Genomic DNA, 24,922 nt, shown 5'->3' on the forward strand with positions numbered 1-24,922 from the left:
CCTCCCTATCATCATTTATAAAACACAGGTATTGGGAATCTTCCAACAACACTTCTTAATAGTATTTATGCTAAGGAACAGAATGTGTCTTTAAGGGGAACTATTCTTCAAAACTTGCTCAAGGTGGTATACTGTACTGCATACAAATGCATCATTTCTCAGTATGCCAACCCTTTTCGTTGAAGAGTTCAGAACTTGATGTCATTTTAATTGCTGTTCCACACTTCCCTTCCTATTCTATGACATCTGCAATCATTCTGCGAGGTTCTAGGTTATGTTGCTCCACTCCTGAGTTTTCCTCTAAATCTGCTTTCACCTACTGCAGCTTTGTGCTGCTTTGTGCTTGCCTTGAGAATCTGGAGTGCTGGTAATGCGCAGCCTTCTGCATTCCATTCAGATTACATGCAAGTGGCTGTGACTGTTCAACTGTGCCAGTCCCTCCTACACTACCTTTATATAGCTAGAGAATGCAAGAAGCCTGGCAAAGTAGTTCAAAACCAGAAAGAAATGCAAAAACAATTCAAATGACATTTTATAGCTACTTAATTTCATATTCTACCACTTATTCAGTAACACATCAATATAATTCACAACTGTTAAAGTTTTTTTATATATCACTGCTTTTAGGATTATTTAATCTAAAATGACAAGATGCTGTTTATTGAACAATTGCCTATGGGAAAGGAGAACAATCCATGAGTTACATTTCCTATAATACATGTTACTTTGCCAGTTTCCCCAGTTAAGAAGAACTGCTTTTAAACTGATTTCCAAGTGTCAATGATGAAATGCTGCTCAGAGTTCCACTTTTCTGAAGGATGTTTCTGTAAGAAACACTCTCCGCTCATAAGCAGACCGCTTCCTTCAAAATTGTGTGTGTGTTTTTTTTATCGTTTGCATTTTGACAGTAGTCCGCCTGAAGCATAAAAAAAATCTTGTCGTTCTACCAGTACATTTGTACACAAGCTGCTACAGCCTTTACATCAGAAGCTGACTGTACACTGCATTCCTTTACAGTACTTCCCTGTACACAGATCTACAGGAAAATCATAATGGATTAGTGTATGTCTCTGTAATTAAACTTTTTTTTTCTCTCCAGCTTTACTAGTGCCAGTATGGAATTGTTTGGTCTTTTAGGCTGGAGGTTGTAGACTGTAGACTGCTATTCGATTCTGAAGAGGTCAAGTCAAGAAAATTCTAAACTTCACATAGTATACGTCGGTCCTTGGAAAGATGAACAATTAAGCAAAACATTCTGCTGGTTTTCTAGAGTCACAGACATAAGAACTCAGTGACCAGGTACAGAAATTCATTGCTGAATGGTTGAGCTGGAGAGCATATCAGAAGTTCAAAAAGAGACCACAGGAAAGACATTTCACTCGTCAGGGCTCTTATCATTCTGCTTGACAACCGCACAATGATGTACATTAATAAATAAACCCCCATCCCCACCCCTTAGAGAACATAACACCAAGGGGTGAAGTTCAAACAACTGAATAAAGAGTTTTAACAATGCAGTGATTAAAAATGAGGACGTGGATGTCAAGCTTTTTCTTTTAAGTTTAGTCAAAAGCTATTAAAATAAAATAAACTAATAATATACACATGAACTGCTCCTCCTTGGTAACGCTAGTCAGGAGTAACTATTATATGCAATGGAAGAACCTGAGGGTTTTGTGACCACAGATTGAATTTAAAGAGCTTTAACCATTTAAGGACCAGGATTGTGTTAACATGATCATACTGAAGTTGGCTTCTAGGACCGAGATTATGTAAACACGATAAAAAAAGCATTTTATTTTGATGACTTACAGGGCCACCATACTTTGCAGTACAGGATTGAAACTAAAAAATAAAAAAAAGAGAGTAGAGTCCATTACTGCTTATAAAGACCCTGAGAATAAACATGTATTATGTCACTGCAATCACTCAGGTGAAACAATGTCTTGTAATTTGCGTGTATCTAAAATCTTCACTCTTCAAACACTTAATTCAGCAAAGAACCTACTGGACCAGTTCATTAAAACATGTTTAAGAGTGACGAAGCCCAGCACTGTGCCAAGATGTTCTGTACCTGCTCTCTGAGAACAGAAGGTTTTTTTTTGTTTTTAATTTTTTAATCAAATCACACCATTTCATGCACATGAAATACAACTAAAATAGGAATAACGCAATGGCTGCTGAGGTATTGCCAAGCAAAAGTGTGTAAAAATGACCATATCATTGCAGGGCAGTCTTTGTAATTCCAGCCATTGCCAGCAGGGGGTGATGGAGCAACTGAATAAAAAAAAAGAAAGTTGCAAAATTGAAAAGCATCCTGCCAAAAAATAAGACTACTCATGGAACGTTTTAATAAAATCACACTATCCTTAACTATCACCTTTAACATTCCTTGTTTCATAATTGCCATTCTACATTGTACAAAAATGTGTTACATATGATCACCTACTTTAAGATAACACAGCCAGCTCCAGAAGGGGGCGCTGTCCAAAAAACTTGGATCCTTGTCCTCCTCCGGGGTGTACTCTCTGTGACAGCAGGGGGGCAGTTTGTCATGAACTGGGTATCCTCCTCATCTATAATCTGTGAACAATGAAACATTGAGATTAGACGGTTACTGCATCCATGTCCAGTGTGTAAACCTCAGATCTTGCATCCAATCAATAACCCATGCATGTTTACGAGTCACGTGACCAGAACTCCAAGCAGCTCCAATGCATGTGTCATGTGACCAACAGCAGATTGCATTAAAGGCAACTGGAGAACTCAGTCAGTAAATATAAGCACCTACAATTAACAAGGGAACATAAATAACAAACATCCTAGTGCATTTATTTCTGAGAAATACTGTACATTTTTCAGAATCAGCAAAAGCAGAGGCGTACACGGTAGAGAGGGAAGAGGGAAAAACAAAGCAATCAAAACTTCTATCCTGACAATGGTGCCTTAACAGCAATGCCCTGAAGGTTCAGCCCCCTCAATAGTGCAGCATTCAATGATGCTTTACTGGTGTTCGGATTCATGAGCTCCAACATTATGACGAAGATAAATGAGGTATTCACGTTGTGAAAAAAAATAAAATAACTCAACTCATCTGTACTAATGTTGCCTTAATCCATACCATTGTTCAGCCCCACATACGGCTGATGAATAATGAACACAAGCATTATTTCAGCCAAATGTATGCACTGACCACCAACCTATAGATTCCTCCATAACTTTCACTCTGAACCATAACCATTCTCATTCCTGTGCAGTTAACCATTACTGCATTGCAGTGAAATCCCAAAGCAGTTTTATCAAGAGTTGGGGAAGCCTCATAGATCAAGACTTTACTAGAGATGCAAGAGGCTGAATACAATGAAGGGATCAAAAGGGATGTATGTTATAAAAAATAAAAAGCACTACAATAAAACAATCATGTTTACCCTATTTTTTGGTCTGTCTTATGTATCCTTGCAGCAGAGCAAAGCTCTGCCCTTTTTAAATTGGCAGGGATGAGGTTAATTTCCCCTACCTGCCAATTTAAAAAGGGCAGAGCTTTGCTCTGCCTCACACAAAATTAAGGAATTTAAACAAAAAAAAAAAAAAAACAATACAAAAACAAACTTACAAAAATAAAGGTTTCCAGGCTGGGCAATGCCTTCACTGGATGTAGAATTCACAAAACACCCACACCCACACCCACACCCACACACCCACACCCACACCCACACCCACACCCACACCCACACCCACACCCACACCCACACCCACACCCACACCCACACCCACACCCACACCCACACCCACACCCACACCCACACCCACACCCACACCCACACCCACACCCACCAACCTGCTTCCTCAGCTCCCTCCTCCCCAAATAAGAAGCAGAGGCCTCCTTTTATGTCAGGTGGCTGGGTTAATTGATCATTAATTAAGTTAATCATTTAATCAACTAATCAACCCCAGCCACCTGAACATACTAAACCCAGGCAGGTAGGGGAAATTAACCCCATCCCTGCCAATTTAAAAAGGGCAGAGCTTTGCTCTGCCACAATCCTTCAATGAAAACCCAACCAGGTCAGAAAACTAACAACCAGAAGAAGAGGTCCCAGAGAGAAACCCTTGAGAAAGATACCAGAAGAATCCAAACCTGTAGCAACACTAAGAGAAACCAATCAAACTCACCTTGCAATAAACTCAACTAAAAAAAAAAAAACTGTTAGGACATAACTCACCGTAGCAAAAAGCATTTAACATTAACAAAAAAGATCTACAGCACACTGGTGGAACGTAAATGAGATGAGATTTTAACCCTAGAAAAGATCTGACGCATGATATATACCAAATGTGTACGTTCAGTCCATACAGGCTCCTCAACTATCCACTTTGGCAAAGGAAATACCTGCCAAATTATCAAGACTGGAATGTGAACACCCAGCGCAGTGACAAGCCAGGATATCCAAGTCAGAGAAATCAGGGGCTGGTCTAAAGCCACACTTCCAACTCCTTCTGCTCAGTGAAATGTTACAATCCAGAGATATCAATCCTCGCAAAATCCTGTGCCAAAGGAATTCAGCTGACTGACTTTCACAACGTTAGTTTAGAACTGCATTTCTTCTTAGTGCCATAAATTGAATATTTGGTACATCTGTAATACACACATCATAAAACTCCTGATATCCTGTTTTGTCAAGGGAACAGCTGCTGGATATCCTCCTTCAGTACCCCCCCCCCCCCCCCCCCAAATTCATCAAGATCAAGACTCTAGTACAGTATCTACCAAATACAGTAGATCGCCCAACAATCATTTCTTGCATAAGGGGTGTATGGATAGAGGAGTACAGGCCTCTGCTAATGCAGGCGTTTAAAATAAATTTCAAAGTGCAGTGTATACGAAAGAGATGGCTATTAATATACCACATCAAACAATAACATATTAATTCATAAACAAGCACCCAAGAGTGCTAATACTCACATGCTTATGTGACATAATATGGATAGCTACTGTAGTACTGCATGGAATCAGTGTTCTTGTCTAACGTTTTCACATCTGTTCAGCTGTGTGAAACTAGAAATTTGGCTTTAAAGGATACAGCAAACATCAGCTCAGAAAGCATAATGAACTTGGGACATTTGTTTTAATTGTCACTGTTGGCATTATAATGGAACCAAAACATCAGAAACAGAGCTCAAAGGGAACCAAACGGAACGAGGAGAGAAAAGGAGGTGGTCTCTACCAGCCCAGTGTTTATGTTCTAACAGTAATTCTCTCCCAGATGACTACAGAAAACAGCTGCTTCATCTCAGCTGTAAAGGTTGCAGTGGCTTTTTAAACACTGAATTATTCAGTCGTAACCAAGAGGGACTTCTTATCCATGGTCGTTGAAGGAAACAAATGCTGTCTCTCCTCAGTGATACCATCTGAACACTTCTTATCAGGGTGTACACTTACCTGCACATGAATACAGCATTAGGGCAAGACGATGGGGTTCAAAACCCTCGGTTAAAAAAAACACACATTTTGTTCAGCAACAGCCTCATGCTGTATTAGGAACTGCCCCTCAACTTCAAATATTCCTGGCTGCTAAGAATCTTAGGAGCCACATAATCACTTGGCACAAAATACATTATTGTATTAACTTTGTCATTGAACTAAATGTTCTTTACAAAGGAGGTTTGAGCAAGAAATGGGAGTGAACAAAATATGACCAATACATTGTTTTAATTAAAATATTTGTCAAATAAACAATGAAATCGTTCAACTAGTAAAGAATAATCTTTTCATGATTTGGTACCTACAAAGTAAAAGCCAGTTTAACTCTAACAAAGTTTGCAATACCAAATATTGTGCCACAGGTCATAGGGTTTATGACAGACGCAAACTAAGAGTTTATATTCAATTGCTAAATATGTTTTCCATTTTAACTGGGTAGAGGCATATACTGAAAAATGATGATTGTAAACCCACTCATTGAGCTTGGAACAACTCCAATTCTTTTATTTATTCAGTCATGCCATGTGGAGCCTGAATAAACAGCGAGGGATAACAAATGAAGATGGGTGTTCTATGTTCAAGAAGGTTTTAGCAGTGAGATTTAAAATATATAAATAAAATACAAAAAAAGTTTAAATGTTTTTGCTCAGCATTATGTATGAATGTGAAGGGCATGGAAGCTTCCAGACGTCTGACTTGAGAAGCAACACAACAGGGATGAATGTCAGACTGGTCAGCCCATGTGGGTCTGTCTGCAAACCTCATCCGACAGAATTTCTATTACTGTGGAAATAGAGTAAAACTGCAAAGTCACAAGGGAACAACTGAGCTAATTTAGAATGAGATCCATGACAGATTGACCCAGATTGAACCTGTTTAAATCAGTAAGGATCCAGGTTTGAACTTCTGAAAGTGCACAACCCTCCTACAATGCATGTCGAATTCATGGCATTGTTTCTACCCAATTGCACGGTTATTAAATTACTTTGGCTTGATTTCAATCAAACGTAAAGCATACCTAAAACATTCAAAAGACTTTTTAGCAACCCAATGGCTGCAGCTATAATTTTTTAAAGCGAGAATAGAAACTTGAAGCCTTTTTCTGAGGCTGCAATCAAGAATTGCTTTGGCTGATTATTTTAATACATGTATATATGCATGTGTGTATGTATACGTACTTCAATCAACTGCATGAAAATATAAGTATAAAAGTTATAACGTTTCTTTTCCCCTTAGGGAAATTGTGACTGTTTTGTCAAAAATACTGCCATCATAAACAAAGGGAGGGGGGGAATTAAAATCAACATATTTTTTGAAATTGTAAATCGCTGGCCTGTGGTTCAAACATTCCAGTTGAATTAAGCATTGTGTAAATATGTGCAAGAAAACTGTTCATTATTGTCATTTACTGCACAATGAGGAACTTCTAAAAACAAATTAAAAGCAAGAACAAAAACTTGTCTTTGTACTTGTCATTAATGGTTAGAGGGGATTAATTGAAATGTTTAAATTCATACATCAATTATTTGCCCACAAACACCTTATAAAGGCTGAAGATAAGTCATCAAGTGAACAGGTAAAGTGTAAGCTTGACAGAACTGCTGACAGCTCTTCCTTCCTGGGGTAACATCACCCGCACTCTACCATGCCTCAGGAACATGACCTTGATGCCTCCTTACATCTTATTACAGAAAATTACAGAAAACAACTATGCAACTGGGCTTGGATGTGAACTGGGCAATCTTAAAGTGCAACTCAGTGTGGGTCTGATTAATTTTATTTTTAGTTTCAGTTATCATAGCCTAGTAATTTTCTTAAACTTTAAAGCCGCAGTGATGCAATCGAGCTGGAACACCGTTCCGGTATTATTTTCAATAGGCAGCAGTGGTGTGGTGGAGCTGGAACACCGTTCCGGTATTATTTTCAATACGCAGCAGTGATGCAATCGAGCTGGAACGCCGTTCCGGTATTATTTTCAACACGCAGCAGTGATGCAATCGAGCTGGAACACCGTTCCGGTATTATTTTCAACACGCAGCCGTGATGCAATCGAGCTGGAACGCCGTTCCGGTATTATTTTCAATACGCAGCAGTGATGCAATCGAGCTGGAACGCCGTTCCGGTATTATTTTCAATACGCAGCAGTGATGCAATCGAGCTGGAACGCCGTTCCGGTATTATTTTCAATACGCAGCAGTGATGCAATCGAGCTGGAACACCGTTCCGGTATTATTTTCAATACGCAGCAGTGATGCAATCGAGCTGGAACGCCGTTCCGGTATTATTTTCAACACGCAGCAGTGATGCAATCGAGCTGGAACGCCGTTCCGGTATTATTTTCAATACGCAGCAGTGATGCAATCGAGCTGGAACGCCGTTCCGGTATTATTTTCAATACGCAGCAGTGATGCAATCGAGCTGGAACGCCGTTCCGGTATTATTTTCAACACGCAGCAGTGATGCAATCGAGCTGGAACACCGTTCCGGTATTATTTTCAACACGCAGCCGTGATGCAATCGAGCTGGAACGCCGTTCCGGTATTATTTTCAACACGCAGCCGTGATGCAATCGAGCTGGAACGCCGTTCCGGTATTATTTTCAATACGCAGCAGTGGTGCAATCGAGCTGGAACGCCGTTCCGGTATTATTTTCAATACGCAGCAGTGATGCAATCGAGCTGGAACGCCGTTCCGGTATTATTTTCAATACGCAGCAGTGATGCAATCGAGCTGGAACGCCGTTCCGGTATTATTTTCAACACGCAGCAGTGATGCAATCGAGCTGGAACGCCGTTCCGGTATTATTTTCAATACGCAGCAGTGGTGTGGTGGAGCGGGAACGCTGCTCCGGTATTATTTTCAATACGCAGCAGTGATGCAATCGAGCTGGAACGCCGTTCCGGTATTATTTTCAACACGCAGCAGTGATGCAATCGAGCTGGAACGCCGTTCCGGTATTATTTTCAATACGCAGCAGTGATGCAATCGAGCTGGAACGCCGTTCCGGTATTATTTTCAATACGCAGCAGTGATGCAATCGAGCTGGAACGCCGTTCCGGTATTATTTTCAATACGCAGCAGTGGTGTGGTGGAGCGGGAACGCTGCTCCGGTATTATTTTCAATACGCAGCAGTAATGCAATCGAGCTGGAATGCCGTTCCGGTATTATTTTCAATACGCAGCCGTGATGCAATCGAGCTGGAACACCGTTCCGGTATTATTTTCAATACGCAGCAGTGGTGTGGTGGAGCGGGAACGCTGCTCCGGTATTATTTTCGATACGCAGCAGTAATGCAATCGAGCTGGAATGCCGTTCCGGTATTATTTTCAATACGCAGCAGTGATGCAATCGAGCAGGAACGCCGTTCCGGTATTATTTTCAATACGCAGCAGTAATGCAATCGAGCTGGAATGCCGTTCCGGTATTATTTTCAATATGCAGCCGTGATGCAATCGAGCTGGAACACCGTTCCGGTATTATTTTCAATACGCAGCAGTGATGCAATCGAGCTGGAACACCGTTCCGGTATTATTTTCAATACGCAGCAGTGGTGTGGTGGAGCTGGAACACCGTTCCGGTATTATTTTCAATACGCAGCAGTAATGCAATCGAGCTGGAACGCCGTTCCGGTATTATTTTCAGTAGGCTGCTGTGGTGTAGTTGAACTGGAACTCACATACAAGGCAAGCTAAGTCACGTGATTTAGTCTGATTCAGTCAGCTGTCCTCTTGCTGCAATGAAAAGAGCATTAAGAACTTCTTTTGTTACGAGCTACTTCTTTAAAAAGGCTAAAAATGCAGGCGAAGACGAGTGCATCTCCTACGACTGTTGACACAAACACAAACGAAGAAGCTGACAGACACGTGAAGTAAAGCATTCTGACAAGACAGAGAAAGACACTGTGGAAATTGGCAGAAGTTCAGTATACAAATAAAATGGGAATTTGTATAATAATCCTTGTTTCAGAAATTAAAAATCTGTATTTCAGTGGCGTTCCGGTACGTTCAGATTTAGGACTACACCCCTGGTGACACAAGCCCCCTTGTGTCCTCAAACGTGTCTTCATGCCAGCTGATTCACCAGATTGTAACTATTAAACTGTCCCCCTGGAACACTGCCCCAGAGGTGTCATTCCATGTGGTGTTTCTTACTGATGTATAGCGGCTGTGCTTGCAGAACAAACTTGTGAGAGTCTACATGTGTGCTTTAAAACTTCTGAATTAAAAAAAAAAAAAAGCTCCACAAGGACACAGTGGCTGAAACAGAAAATCATTCACAAAGTAAAACAAAACAAGACCAACAGGTTAGTTAAGATAACTGCGATATTTGCGTTCCAAATAATATGTAATAAATTTGCCTTTTCAGTGCTGCAGCTCTTATACAGTTTAACAATAACCCAGGCTCCCCTGAGGAATTAACAGACCCTCACTTAACTGTGACAGGACAAACAACATTATGTGTAGTTGCTTAATGATTTTCTTGGCTCAGTATAAACAGTTGGCTTCTCCTTGTAGACAGAATAGCAGATGGTATGATCTGTTATATTCTGACAGATTCATATAAATACATTTGTTCAGTGTAGAAAAATAAAAGAACAGTGAAGTTTACAAGAGCATGGTATAGACAACATAAACCCTCCCTTCTCACTAAATCTAGAAATCAAAGACTATGGATCCTGTCAATATACTGTGTAACTTGAGGAGGGCTGGTCGCCACTATGCTACACAATAATTTGAGTGACTGGCTTGCTATTTACATCTACATGCACTTCCACAGAGTCTTGTTACCCCCCCCACCACCACCACCCTCCCCACCCATGTCTTTTCTACAGTGCACTGACCAGCAACTGAAAAAAGTGGAAAAATTATGACAATTGCATTTTGAAGTACTTATTCAGTACAAGTATTTAATTATATTTAGACTTCCAGAAAACAATCCATTATCACGTTCGGTGCGACACCTTCCATAACGAAGCTCAGGCACCTGCAACAGCTTGTTTCAGCTGCTCTGTAGTCTCACATTGCTGCTTCGTGCTATTGAACGGGAGCTGGCAAAGGAGCAGATCCACGACTAATCCAACGGTCCCTAAAGACATCGCTGACATATTCTCGAACCCCATCTCGTTGGAAATCATCATTGTAAGGAAAAAAACACAGAGGTAACAGGACTGTGTGGACACCCTGTAGAACAGGAACAGGTTAAAACAAAGTGTCTATTTCAAACTCAGTACAGAGTAGGGCTGGATGGCATTATAGGAAGAAGAGAAAAGCCAAGAATAGATGCTAGGAGGAAATTTTTTTACACCCAGCATAAAACTGTGGTTTCAGTAACTTCAAACTGGACTTCATGCGTCCTAATCATCCTGTGTTCCTATTTATATATTTATTTTGTCAGGGAACCGTAAGAATCTGGATAACGAAATATTGTGTTGCTTTTTTCATTACTATTCTTCTAATATTTGTCAGAACATGAAGACATTTCCCCTTGCACATGGTTATTATTATGTGGAAGGGGGACTGTTGAACTTTTTTTTTTTTCCGATGTGCTAAACTCATTCATGCTTGGCTTTTATTAAACTGCCAGAAGTACAGTATGAAAAGGGAACTCATTCTTGTGATTGTGTCATTGTGATTAGAGGTTTGACATATGAAATTCTATAAACTAACACATTGGACCATATTAAGCAAAATGGCATACAAATTTAGGAAGGTAATACAAATAAAACACTTAAGCAGACAGTTAAACTCCCAAGTTGTTCCTCGTTCGTTTTACAATGTTTAAATTAAAATAAACACATCAAAGAACAAAGCATTTGAAACAGCACACAAGTAGACAAGCAGAACAGTAACCCAACTCACACTTAAAATCCCATGTGGTTTTTCTTGAAGGGGGAGTGGAGGGGTGGGTTGTACAAATGAACTCATTGCATCCTCTTGTAGAGGAGATGGCATTGACGTCAACATGTCCTGGTGTGCTTAACTATCTATAGCCTGCCTCAGATACTTGGGAGACCTTTGCACCTGGATATTTTAACATCATCAATCCATTACCAGCACAAAGCAAGACAGAACACAGCTAAGGAACCTCAAAATAATAATAAAAAAAAAAACATAAACCTACACAGAGCATACCAACCTTAAATTGGATAAAACATTAAAAAAATTAACAGTTTCTTACCTCAAAATTGCCGGCATAATCCTCATCTTTGTCGCCCTCCTTTCCTTCTTTCAAAGCAATAAGTGTAAAGCCTCTAAAATAAGAAGGGCTGGATGCATACAAACTCACTAGACGTGAAGGGGGAAAAAAAAAACACAAAGTTAGTGGAATGTAGGTCATACACAACATGTCTTCAAATAAATATCTACTCCAGAGACAAATAGCAAATAGCACACAAGCCTGTCTATAGAAAGGGCTCCTGCAAGGTGTGTTCCTAGGTAATGTTTGCCTTATCTTATGACAAAACCAGGAACTGAAAAGGATAGACACTAGTCAAGCGCTCGGTCTTCCTAAATCACGATGCACAGGACGTTAGAGAATTAGAATTTGATTAAGCCGAAATAGCTTTTAGCAAAGCTTTCCTTCATCTCGTACCGGTGGTCGTGTGCGAGGGTCTGTAAAGCAGTCGTGAGGCAGTCAGTTGCTCACATATTCATAACAGTTCAGTAAAGATGATCGTTTTTCAAATTTTGAAGAATTCTGGAGTACGGAGTGGCATATGAGATTTATTCTGATCTGCACAGTTTAGTGCATAGATCATCATTAGGGGTCATAAATGAAACAGAAGGAGGCAATGTGCTACTGGAGAACTTTAGTTGACTTTGTAGGGTGCTTGGCTTAACAGTCATAGTCAGAGGGCTGTCAGCTTGTGTCATCTCACATCATTATGTTCTGGATATTTAAACAGGTAAGTGCTTTGACAATCTGATCCATCATGTTAAAAGTGAGTCATTCCCGCACAGTAAACGGCAAGGAAAGATGTTATAAATGTACATACAGAACAGTAATCAGAAAGCAATCATTGGGTTGTTTTTACAAGGACATTTCAGAGATCAGTTTGCCATACATGAAAAAAAAAAATCAGGCCAGGAATTAAATTGACCTTTATGTAAAGAGCTATTAGCAAACTATTTAGGACAGATGTCGCCCATATTGAATTGAAATTTTGGGACTATTTCTGCTGTTTATTAGTGTTATTATGTGCAAATTGTAAATCATTTTCCTTTGTATATGTGTTTTCACATCATCGTTATAAAAAAGTAATAATGTTCATAGATTTTCCATGTCAGAGGGTTTCTCACAACAAGCCCAGGGAAATGGAAATTTAGCAGAAGCACCACAGGAAGGCCATAAATAAACTTTTACCTTCTATTCAAAGATTTTTTTTTTTCCCCAGCCAAGAAAAATTGTGGAAGGAATCAATTGAATTGTGACCAAAGTCAATATTTAGTTAATTCAAAGCCGTTCTGGACATTTCCGAAAGAACAGCAAAGAACTTATAACCCTTCGTTCTCTCGGTGGTGAGAAACAGCAAGTGTGTTCACTTAATTGAGAGTATGTAACGCAGAAATTAAACACATTTACAGTAGGTCATGGAGGCTGGCTAAATGAATAAAGTTAATTTTCGCCCCATCAAAAACAATGCTACAGTTAGATTTATATATTTTTCACAAGAATGCAACTACAGATTCAGTAACCCACTTAATGATACATTTGGGTAATGTGTATTTTGCCTGAAGAACAATGTTACACCTCAGTTCTGCTAAATAATAAAAACATAAAATGAGTACCACTTGTTAAAAAAACAAACAAACAAAAAAAAAACAAAGTACATTGGAAACCCTTTTATTACAAATACAGAACAAAGGGTTAATTGAATTGTTTTTTTCTAACTGAAACTGTCCCACAGACTAGTCATAATAATGCAGTAAGAATCACAGTTTCAAAAATAAAGAACACAAATTGTGTAAGCAAACATAAACTTGTGTACACTCATTTCCCACAGCTACACACAAGGCTGTGACCTGCAGGGTTTGTGCTCCTGCAATATGATTTTACAGGTACACCTGTATGAAGAATGCTTTATTATGTGCAACTTAAACCAACAATTGGTATCAGACTTTATCAAAAGAACATAAAAGTCCATTGTGTTATGTTTACTGACAGCTGACACAACAGCAGACTCGAAAACAAGCCAGTTCCCATGTATTCGTAGACTTCCACAAGTATGGAAATCTGTAAAGTTATCGTCAAGGTCATCTAAGCTTTAACTGAGCTTTCCTTGTACATGTTGCGTAGAGATTTCAAATACTCTAAAGCTTTAACATATCAGTTACTTGCACAGACTAAAACTTTTACAATTTTAAAAACTATTTATTAATTTATTTATAATTTTAAAAAATCTACTGGGTACAGAATTCTATGACAACCACACCTGCATAGTGAGTTGTGAGATAAACTTGAAATGCATATTGTACTGATACAGTAAATGCATATTGTGCTGATACAGTAAATGCATATTGTACTGATACAGTAAATGCATATTGTACTGATACAGTAAATGTATATTGTACTGATACAGTAAATGCATATTGTGCTAACATAGTAAATTGACAATAGGAATTCTCGATTATTATTCATAATTGAATACAACACATGTCATGACGCTAAATTGCATTTTAGAGGTTAGAATGACTAGCATACTAACCTCACAATTAAGTCAGTTAGGTTTAATTAAATCGAGCCGTGTAACCTACGTTTTCCCTTATTCTGCAGGTAAAAGTAAAACAACACAAAAATAAATAATACATACCTCTATAGGTGGTTCCGGGAATGTAAAATTCGGGATCCCCCTCCACTCTCAGTCGGAACTCATTAAAACCCTCTCTCCTTGTGCCCTGAGCCCTCAAAATCCTGCTGCAATATCCATCAGACTTTACTGGTAGTAATTTATCTACAGTTTCGTCAGAAAAAGCAAATGAACGATTTAAAACGAATGTCGAGATCAGACATTGCAAAAGCAAAATGTTGAGCTGTATTCCCATCCTGGGTATTCTGTGTCAGCACTCTTTTCAAACCGTCTAAGAAAAGAGAAGCTGTTAGAAAATACCTCCCCCAACTCCCGAAATTGACCAAACTTGTCAATTTCACACACCACTTTCACTTATCATGAGAAAAAAGTCTACACACAACTGACGATATGAAACCGTCCCTAAATTGCCGGAGGGGAAAACCCAATTCCCCTAATTCCCGAGAAATGTGGTGTTTTGTAAGAGCCTGTGATGATCAGCGGATCTCTACTGTTTACTTAACACAGTGCAATTCACAGGGTTGGATGAAATTGCAGAGTGAAGGGCAACGCTGCTGTCTCCAAGACATCCAGCAAAGATCTGGACTAGACAGATTGAGCTAACAGACTTTCAACAAAACGCAAACATTCCTGCCAACTGCTATAGTGAATGAGGAGAAACATTTAACATTCGTGTTCCTGGCGTTCATTGTAGGCAGCTAAAACTTGCATGTTAATGTATGCACAGCCGTGATTCGCACTGGTTCAGCAGCCTCCAATTAGATTTGTTTGCCTTTGTTATATATATATATATTTTTATATTATATATATATTATATATATATATATATATACCTTACGAAACATTTACATAGACCACACATGTGGTGTGTAAAATTACATTCGTAATTTTAGTTTTTTACTGAGCCAAGAACCAAAATTAACAAAGTATTATGTCTTTTTTTAATAGGATTAAGACTAAAAAATTAACTAAATTATTTATTTATTTATTTTCAATTTTAAGCTGTTACTCGGATTTGTTTACCTACAGTCAAGTTGAAAAGGCTATTGGGGTCCATAAAGGTCTCACAATAGTGACTGACAACCATTGCTGTGACAGTGAAGCAATTTCCAACCGCGCTTTATCATCAACATTATTGTTAAAATATACATTTTATTTCGGCCCTAGTTCCAGAGAAGACTCATAGTCCTCATTGTACATTGTTAAACAGTTCCTCTGTAACTGAATTCCTGGTAATCAGGGGGGCAGAAGTTGAAAAATGAGACAGTGCAAATGTTTTCTGTGTAATTTAATATTTTAAATTAGCACGACTGCTTCATTATAGAGCTTGTCAGTATTTTTCTGTTGTGTTTTACTCATTTGAGAATTGTAATAGTTTTTTGGGGGGCGGGGTTTGTTCCTTTTAGAAAACGACAGTGTGCTAATCACGATTTCAAGCTTTGGGAATCTAATCATATGTATTGACACAAACTGGAAAGCGACATCATTTTTTCAAATTCACAGAGAATATGGGAAAATGTTAAATTAATATGCAGCGTTAACACTTTTTTAGAGGCGTCTGGTAAATGAGAAAAAGTGTATTTTGTTCAGCAGTGATAAGTGGTGATAATAGAGTGTTCATAGTTGGAGGTACATTCAATAGAATATAACAGTACATTACAAGTTTTATCTTTTAATTAACAAGTATGTCAAAAAGTGCTCATGTTGCTGTGCCTGGGCATTAAGGTTTTTAGACATTAAAATGTTTATCTCTGAGTGAGTGCTCCACATGCTGTTAATTGAAGATGTGTTTTTATGCATTAAAATCATGACAACATCAATTAATGTTTGTGTCCTAGGGTCAGACATTTTGTGAATTTTAGATTTAGTCTGTGTTCTTCTTGTAAACATGTGCTTTGTTGAAAACAAATTATCTGCACTGAAGGTCACTAAACAGTGTATATGCTCTGAAATTCCAGTACCAAATCCCCTATAATGGTGTTATATATTTAGAGACATTCATAGAACCGATGGTTTTAGTCTGTTTTGTTGGGTTGTTCATATTCTTCTGGGTATTTTTGTGTTTCCATTTGTCTCAGACTCATTTTGCAGGCAAGGGGGTAATTTCTTTGTGAACTTCAGGCATGTGGAAAAAAATTCCAATGATTTTCTCCTTGCATGATATTTAAGTCTCTTGATAACAAATGCAAGCCCAACCTGCTTGACTGAACATTTTATAAACCATATTTAAAAAAAAAAAAAAAAAAAAAAAACTAAAAACCTTTAACCTGTAGATGGTGCTTTAACCATAAGGCAGAACAGCTTATTAGTTAAAGGTAAGAACAAGGAGCCAAAGTGTATCTGATTTAAATCTTAGCTCAACCACTGGCTTAATGCGTTACTCTGGAACAAATCTTATTTTGTCTTGTCTATCTCACTTGAAATTAGAAACTAAATGAAATTAGAACACACAGATTATATATCTATCTATCTATCTATCTATCTATCTATCTATATATATATATATATATATATATATATATATATATATATATATATATATATATATATATATATATATATATATATGCTTTGTATTCTTTTGAGACTTCCTATCCCTGTAGGTAGGAGATTGTTACATTGTGCAATAGTGACCCCTGCTGTGTGAGGTGAAAATAGAATACCTATCTGCTCCTTGCCAGTGTGAGCTGTATAGAGTTTTCCAGTAACCATTTTAATTGCTGGACATATACTAATTATCAATGTTTTACACTCCCCTGCTTGAGCTTGAGCTGTGCTTTATTGAAAGGAAGAAAATGCACCTGAAAAGCACAGCTGGAATTCAAACTCTCAACCAGATGTAGCTAGTCAGCATTCCCTGGTGTTGTGAGACACAGTGCCAACTTCATCTCACATTTAGGGCAGACAATGTGCTAGTCCGTTTTCCATCATACCCCACAGTGATGCATGGCACCGTTTCATACCCTTGTTTTGAATCACTGCAAGAAACTGTAACAGGGGTATTTCATTTGTACTATTTGTTACAAGGATAAAGCATACTGTTCTTCTCATGACTAACATTTTAATGTGTCTTCTCAAGCAGATCCATTCTTCCCTCCAAACTGATCAGCTAGCCACAGTATGAATGAAACAGTTTAGTTTGAAAAACATCATGCAATGTTGAGCAGAGCTGGACAAACAGCAAGTTGATTGTGGTATTATTATTATATATATTATTATTATTACATCATATTATAATAATATTATTATTAATAATAATTTATTATTTTTTAATATTATAAAAATAAAAACAACACATGGTTTAAGGAATTTTAAGAAGCCCTTAACAGTAAAGTGTACAATAAAGGCTGAAAAAATGGACTTGCAAATTGAGTGATAAAATCTTATCTGTAAAATTTCCTTGAGGTAACCACTTATTTTGCAGAGAGAAAAATTGAGTTCTGTGGTTCCCATAGCAACAGTTTTTTTTTTTTGTTTTTTTAAAAAGAAAATGGAAATATCATGAACTACTTTAAACAACCATCACTGTTGATAATATCCCAAAATAATGCAACTGTGGATATATTTGGGTGATTGAACCGTCAGTAATATAGTATTGGCCTTTCACAGTCCTTAAGCAGAGTTGGAAGATTTTTCCCCTCCATGACCTTTTTGTTTGGTATTCTTAACAGACTAGTCCAGTCCCACAGCTTATTCATTTCAGCATTAGAAGATCTTTTTAATGTTGTTAGTCTTTTCAATGCTTAGTTTTTTCTTCGTAAAGGAAAACAACCATTGCAATCACCTTATCCCACCAAAACAATACTTTATCAAATGAAATAAATGAATGCACATTCACATACACTTTTGGCTTGGCATGCATTGATCCATTGAAAATGTAGTTAAGCATTAGACAGCAGTATCTTTAGCCAGCAGCATCACCTTGCTGTAGTGGTTACAGTGTGACCCATTGTCAGTTTGTATGCTGCTCTTGTACATCACTTTGCCCCAATTACAAGATCAATCATCTACAAGACCTACAGACAAAAGCTAATTGCAATTAACAAGAAACAGCTCTCCACCTACTAGAAATAATGTCATCATTTTATTGTATGTGTTTCTCAATGTGATGAACAAAAACAAAAACAAATGGCTAATATTGTAAAGTTTTTTTTCAATCAGAAGTACAGCACTACATACTTGAGCAAGGCTTTACAATTACAATTCCTGTAAATTCCTCACAACGTTGCACGCCCACAAACAAAATAAATCATTTTTACCACAATCTTTCGCGTGTCAGAACCCTTTGGATTACTGCCATGCTGTCAGCAGCAGGCTGGTCTGTTTAAATATTTACCAGGACATGCAGACAAAGCAGCACACCCAAGGGGATACATTTCCAGGGAGAGACAGCAAGGAGGTGAAGGGAACAAGCACGTTTAACCCATTAAAGACCACCTGTTCTTGGTCCAAACAGCTGCTGTTTTTTAGATTTTATCATTCTGTGTTTGCAAAGTATGACAGACTAAAACAAAACAAAACTGTTGCTTGTCCGCGGTCTCAAAGACACAGTCTGCGTTTAATGTATATGGGTCTTTTTACAGAACGTTCAGTAATGTATACGGTAGTTCTCATTACCATACATATATTACTAATACTTACTTTTGCACTCTGAGTTAACATATGTAATGTGTTTTAAAATAAAACTTTGATGGATATTTTATTGTTGAGGTTATGCATAATCACCAGCCTGCTACTGCATTAGCTTAGGACAGTCAAGTGTAGAAGTCTGCACATTTTTTTTTTTTTTATAGCCAGGATGTATCCAGAAAATGGGCAGGTTGCAGACTCCAAGTAGACATGAGAAATCTACGATTTGACTATGACAGAACCCCAGCCTTTACTATAAACATACAAAGACTACAGTCATAAACTGGACCACATTAGGAATGCACAGCCAAACAATTAGTTAATTCTTATAATAAAATGATGATTTTCTGAACACTGAGGAAAAGAAAAATGTCCCTAAGGGTTAAACGAGATAACTCCCACATAAGTCTTTTGAGCCAGTTGGACATAAACACTTTCCACTAGAAAAGAAAACTCCAATTGAGTCGTGACCTACAAAAACTCAAAAGATTTAGAACTGCTTCTGTCAGCTTTAACACCAGTGGGAATTTCCTTGAACACTGAGAAGCTGAGAACGTGGTTTACCATTACTGAGCACTCCTTGGCAACATTTCACTGGACGAAACCAACAGCAGTACCAGTTAGTGGAAGTAATCTGTGCCAGGAATGAAAACTTTCAAAATGCACATCTGGAGTGCTGTAAAATATTCTACAATTCAGGGGTATCCAGTCTGACAGCTAAACACTTGAAATCAGCTTCCGTTCTACACTGGGATACAGGTTTAATTTCCTTATGTAGCACAAAACAATGAAAAATATATATTTTAACTTGCAAGTGGATGAACCCCAAATAAGAAAAATGGAGCACAACAGAAAGTTATTTATGGAAATACTCTGTTTTTCCTTTCTTTGCAGTAAAAAAAATAACATGCAATTGATGCACCCTTTGTGTTGGTGACAATTCATTCACCTCACCACACACATATAGAGATACATGCTGACAGATACAATTACAGCACATATGTACACAAAGAAAACACAGATTCATGTTTTATAATTCTTGAACTTGAACAAACCTACCAGTAAATCCACACTTGTTTTTTAGAAAACAAAACCCAATGAATGTTTCTTACATCTTTCAAAACAAACTGAAGTTACAGTAGCAGGTGGTGGTCTCTGAAGAAGAAAGCTTTGGTTTGTTGTTGTAATGCTGTTCAGTGTTGCTGGGCTGGAGTGCCAGGCTCAGCATTAGTCTCAAGAAGTAAAGGTTATAATATTTCCTTCATCTTCTGATTTCCTGATTTCTGGCTGTGAGATTTAAAATCACTTTTCCAGCACATTAACTCCCTGTCATTTGTTTACAAAAAGGTCAAGGCTCGTAACAAAATTAAAGTTTAAATTAGACTAAACAAACCCTCTTAAAGTCACGAATCCTGCTGTGAACTCATTAGACTACATTTCCATAATGCTGTTTTAAGACCACAGAAATTATGTGTACTGTTAGTGGATGAAAGGGCTATAAAAGGTCCATTCAAGTCATTGTTAAAAGAAGAATTCAACTTCAACTTCTTGTCAGGAATAAAAATAAAAGTGTATTTAGTTCAAAGGTTTATTTTTAACATGTCTTAGTCAAAGATTTCTAGAATCTTGACAAAACCTCAGATTCAATGTACAGTCTGTTGTCCTTTCAATATCAAAAGCATATGCAGTAAATCGTTGTGTACTGAATTGTCATTGTGTCTATAAAGGATACAGAATGATCGTTTGTGGTAAATGGTTTTTATTCACCGCAGGAGGATGTCCCAGTAAATCACAAGCCTCGACAGGGTTGTGTAAGGACATACTCCTAAGGGGAATAAAAACCATATACCATGAACGGTCATTCTGTAGTCTGTTTATACCACAAGTTATGTTTGGAATAAATAGCAGTAGAATGTGTATATTTTTTATATTAAATCAATTAATTCAGGGATTATTTTACCTGGCAGATCTTAGTTACATTGTCAACAGACTGTGCTTCAACGTAGATTAATTTTGAACCCTGTCTGCAGCCTCTTCACAACAGTCTTTAGATAGTTGTTATAAAACACGTATAGCTTGCAATACTGTACTGACTGGAATTAAACAAAGAGACATTGTAACCTAGTATCAGTAAGCATGTTATCCACTCCAGTGAGATAACAAAAAAATATCCCACGCTAGATAGACCCACTCCTGTGGTATAAAGGGAATGATCCCATAAATAAGCCTGAGGGCTAATAACTATTAGTTATTAATAATAATAATTATTGAGGGCTGTATAATAGCTGTTTGGCCTCGCTCTGCTTTTAGCTATGAAGCTGCATTCCAGTGTGAAGTAATAAGAGCTGACAAGCATCAGACATCTGAATCCAGTGCACTTGGAACTTCAACAGCAATAATGCCCAGAATGGAGTCCCAACGTAAACAATGAACAGGCTGAAGCAGTTATCTTGTGTCCAAGAGCCTCTGATTCCATTTCCAAAACGTGGTTGTGATTTCTGTTGTATGGCAGAAGTTATTTTAACACCTATACAAATTAAGAATTTAAATCAAGTTATCAGTACTTTAATTCCAAACTCCTTTATTTAAACAGTAATATGTCAGAACGCCACCAGTGTATCAATAATTCAAATAGTATTCCCTGGTATTTTTCATTGAGTTAATTCAATTATTTTAACAGTGTCCGTATTTAGATCTGCCACTGTTTTTATCATTAAAATTAGGGCTTGAGTTTATACTCCATTAAAGCTGCAGTGTCTCAAAATCAGATCCAGTTGTATATAGACGTGGATTCCTTGGTCATTGTCCATTACATGCACTTTAGATCACCCTTTTTGACCATCCAGTTTGTTTACATTTCCTAAAACTAGTTTCAGCTGCAGACACACAAAGCCTTATTAAAGCTGCTTTTGCCACGCTGTGAACTTGACATACATCAGTAGGAGGTTATGTGAAGGTCACCTTCATTCTCTCATTTAGCTAAAGGAAGCAAATCAAAAAAGGTATTGTTATTCATAAGGTTCAGTTTCTGACAGGCACCTCTGAACTTTGTAATACTGACTTGGCACAAACTCAACAGGAAAACTCCTTTAAATTGCCGTCTCGTGATCGGCACTTGTACGGTTGCTCCAATGCACTTTTAAATCTTCATTACAAAATGCACCTTGTTCCAAAAGGTCAAATAAACTGTGCTTTCCAAGAAGAGACATGATTAGGATGTAGTTTGGGCATCGCTCATCTTATCTCCCAGAAGAGCTGTTATTATTCCTGATGCTGCACCCTAACTATCTGAATGCATACATAACGCTAGTGTGGACCATTTCATAAACCTTAGAGACATAATGATTTATTGAAGTGCTTGGAACATAAAAAAAAAATAACAAAAACACCATCAATTGATCATTTCATGTTTGCAGATGACACATCGAGGATTATAAACTCACTTGCCCATTTCATGTTGCTGTTGTAGCAGAAGAATGACACTGAGGTGTGTAGATGTACTAAGATGGGCCAGTCGCAGTGCAAACATTTTCGCAAAGTATAGATTTTTTCATATGTACTAAGAGAAAGTATGTTAATGAAGGAGCCGCAATATACTAATTTAAATATTTGTTGCATCTTCTTAGCAAGATCTCTAGCTTTGCAAGAGTCATGCAAAATTGTTCAAATAACAAGTGTGAGTTGAGTTGTGGTTTGCTGCAGCAGAGGGAGCCCGAAGGATAACGTCTATACATGCAAGGGGGCAAGAATCAAAATGACATTGTTTTTGTTAAATGTTAATGTCATCTGTACAATGCATTCTGTTCCATCTTCATTTGACCTATTTTAATTATATATATCATCAAGCTTTTCATTATCATATAGTATCCCCTCGCTAAACCGGACATAACTTTTTGGAATGAGAAAATGAAGCACAACGGCTTTGCATAGATTACTTTTGTTGAGTGCTAGTTAGAGATAACTACCAGTATAGGACAGAATAAAGAATGAGTACAACTGAATATTATGGCAAGTCAACAACAACATTAAAATGGCAATTATCTTGACAGAAATACTGCTTTTGAGGTTTATTTGAGGTTTTAATATATATATATATATATATATATATATATATATATATATATATATATATATACAGTGGGGTCCCAGAGAGGTTCAAGCACGCATTATGACTTGCATTGCTAACAGGGTGTTACTGGCCACCGACTGTATTTTGGAACCATGCTGAGAGGCAGTTCAAAGTCTTGCATTGATGAAGTGCTCACTGACTTTCTCTTGACCATCCTCAGGAGAAAGAAAACATGGACACAATTATTAAGTTTTTAAGAAGCAATACGTGCTTCTTAAAAACAATGTTTTACACTTTGCTTCTCTGATCTTCAATGTCAAAACTGTAATTAATATAAAACATGTTTAGTCATTATTATTATTATTATTATTATTATTATTATTATTATTATTATTATTATTATAAATCTGGCCTTCTCTTGGCAAGTCAAGCCAGTAAAATGTTGCCATGGTTTTAAAATACAAATATTGCTATCTGCCTTGCCTGAGCAAAATGATAAGTTAGTTTGAGGCCTGGCTTTGAGCGATTAGACACTGCAGCATTGAATTTGTGAACTGACAGACTTTGTTTAGAAAGAGACTAAGTGCAGTCCATTTTTCAGTGTGTCTGGATCAACGCAATTACATTACAGAGATCATTCAGGTGACAGGTTGCTTGTTACTGATGGTGAGATGGTTCAGCTTCATGAGTCTGCTTCTTGCTTGGGAGCCCTTTGGTTGTGAGGTTTTTTTTCTGACCATGTAAGTGTTGCAAAAACAAGACAGAATATTTCTGAATATTGTTTTAATTTTTAACACAATAATGTAAATTATATTTGAATCAAGTACAATGGTCCTTATTCACGACTGATTTCTAAGTTCAGTTTTGATTAATTAAATCACGTCTGCAACCCTTTTCAAGTGTTTAAGAGAAGGTTAGGAGTTTGTTATTTTTTTCTTCTTTCAAAGTACTGTTTAACCTAAAATATTGTTTAATATATTCGATTAAAAAAAGAATTGTTTAATGTTTTGTGAGTATGATCCAATATGGAGTTTGTGGATGTGGATACAAAACACGTTCTGTATTATTATTGTGTTATTTTTTATTGGAATGCTTACAATACCACCATAAGGTTCTGGCAATATTGTATAGTGATAACAATCCATACAATCTGTGCCCCATCTTATTTCTCTTTAATGACAAAGGTTACATCCTTTCCACAGATATTAAAGATTTAAATTTAAAGAACTATATTTCCAACTGGATAGTGACTTTGAAAAAGTAAACTATAGGTCTCACATAAGAAAAAAAAATACACATTTGATTTACTTAGCAAGTTGTTAAAGACAGCTATTAGTAATGGTATTGCTTATAATATAACAGCTTATAATGATTTCATGGAGGTTTAATTTCACATATAATAGACTTTCATCAGTATCACTTTTGAAAATAACTGTAGGTGTCTGCAGTTTAAGGTCATGGGGATTTTGTCAATGAAAACTGCGTACTGTGAGATTCTTGCTTGCCTCTGTCAACTCATAATATTCAGCATAGGGTCTATCTAGTATCCTTTTTTTAAATTAAACTAACCCCATATCAGGGAAAATGCATCCAACCACAAATACAGAATTAAGATCTAAAATAATAGTTTTCTTCATAACAAGTGAAACAAAAGGCATCAAATCATTGTGTTTTTTTAAAATCCTTACAGCCATCTTTGTTGATTCAGAGCTCTCAGTATTCCGGCATAGCAGGCAAGTTACATGATTGTTCTGGTGCCACTATACTTGATAAAGATAATTGAGGGTTGTTTTTTAGTCCTTTTTTTATCAATAACTACTGACTGTGACACTTATTGCAAATCTGAAAATAACAATTTATAATCAATATAGAATTTAAGAAGAACATCTTTTTTTTTAAATGTTGTATTATTTTATTTTGAGAAACACTGGCCAT

The 24,922-nt window shown here is 37.3% G+C and overlaps 1 protein-coding gene across 1 annotated transcript in view; it reads right to left on the reverse strand.

Moving 5' to 3' along the window:
- The window catches only part of LOC121330003 (spondin-1-like), a 66,466-nt gene extending 51,534 nt beyond the window's left edge, over nucleotides 1-14,932 (reverse strand). Inside the window, exons 1-3 of the mRNA XM_041276189.1 lie at nucleotides 14,293-14,932; nucleotides 11,661-11,767; nucleotides 2,450-2,583 (exon numbers count right to left, since the gene is read on the reverse strand). Coding sequence (XP_041132123.1) covers nucleotides 2,450-2,583; nucleotides 11,661-11,767; nucleotides 14,293-14,524 — 473 coding nt within the window. The 5' untranslated portion in view covers nucleotides 14,525-14,932. The remainder of the gene's footprint in view (nucleotides 1-2,449; nucleotides 2,584-11,660; nucleotides 11,768-14,292) is intronic.
- Nucleotides 14,933-24,922: the final 9,990 nt, after the last annotated feature.

Source organism: Polyodon spathula, chromosome 17 (genome assembly GCF_017654505.1).
Source record: "Polyodon spathula isolate WHYD16114869_AA chromosome 17, ASM1765450v1, whole genome shotgun sequence".
NCBI lineage: Eukaryota > Metazoa > Chordata > Actinopteri > Acipenseriformes > Polyodontidae > Polyodon > Polyodon spathula.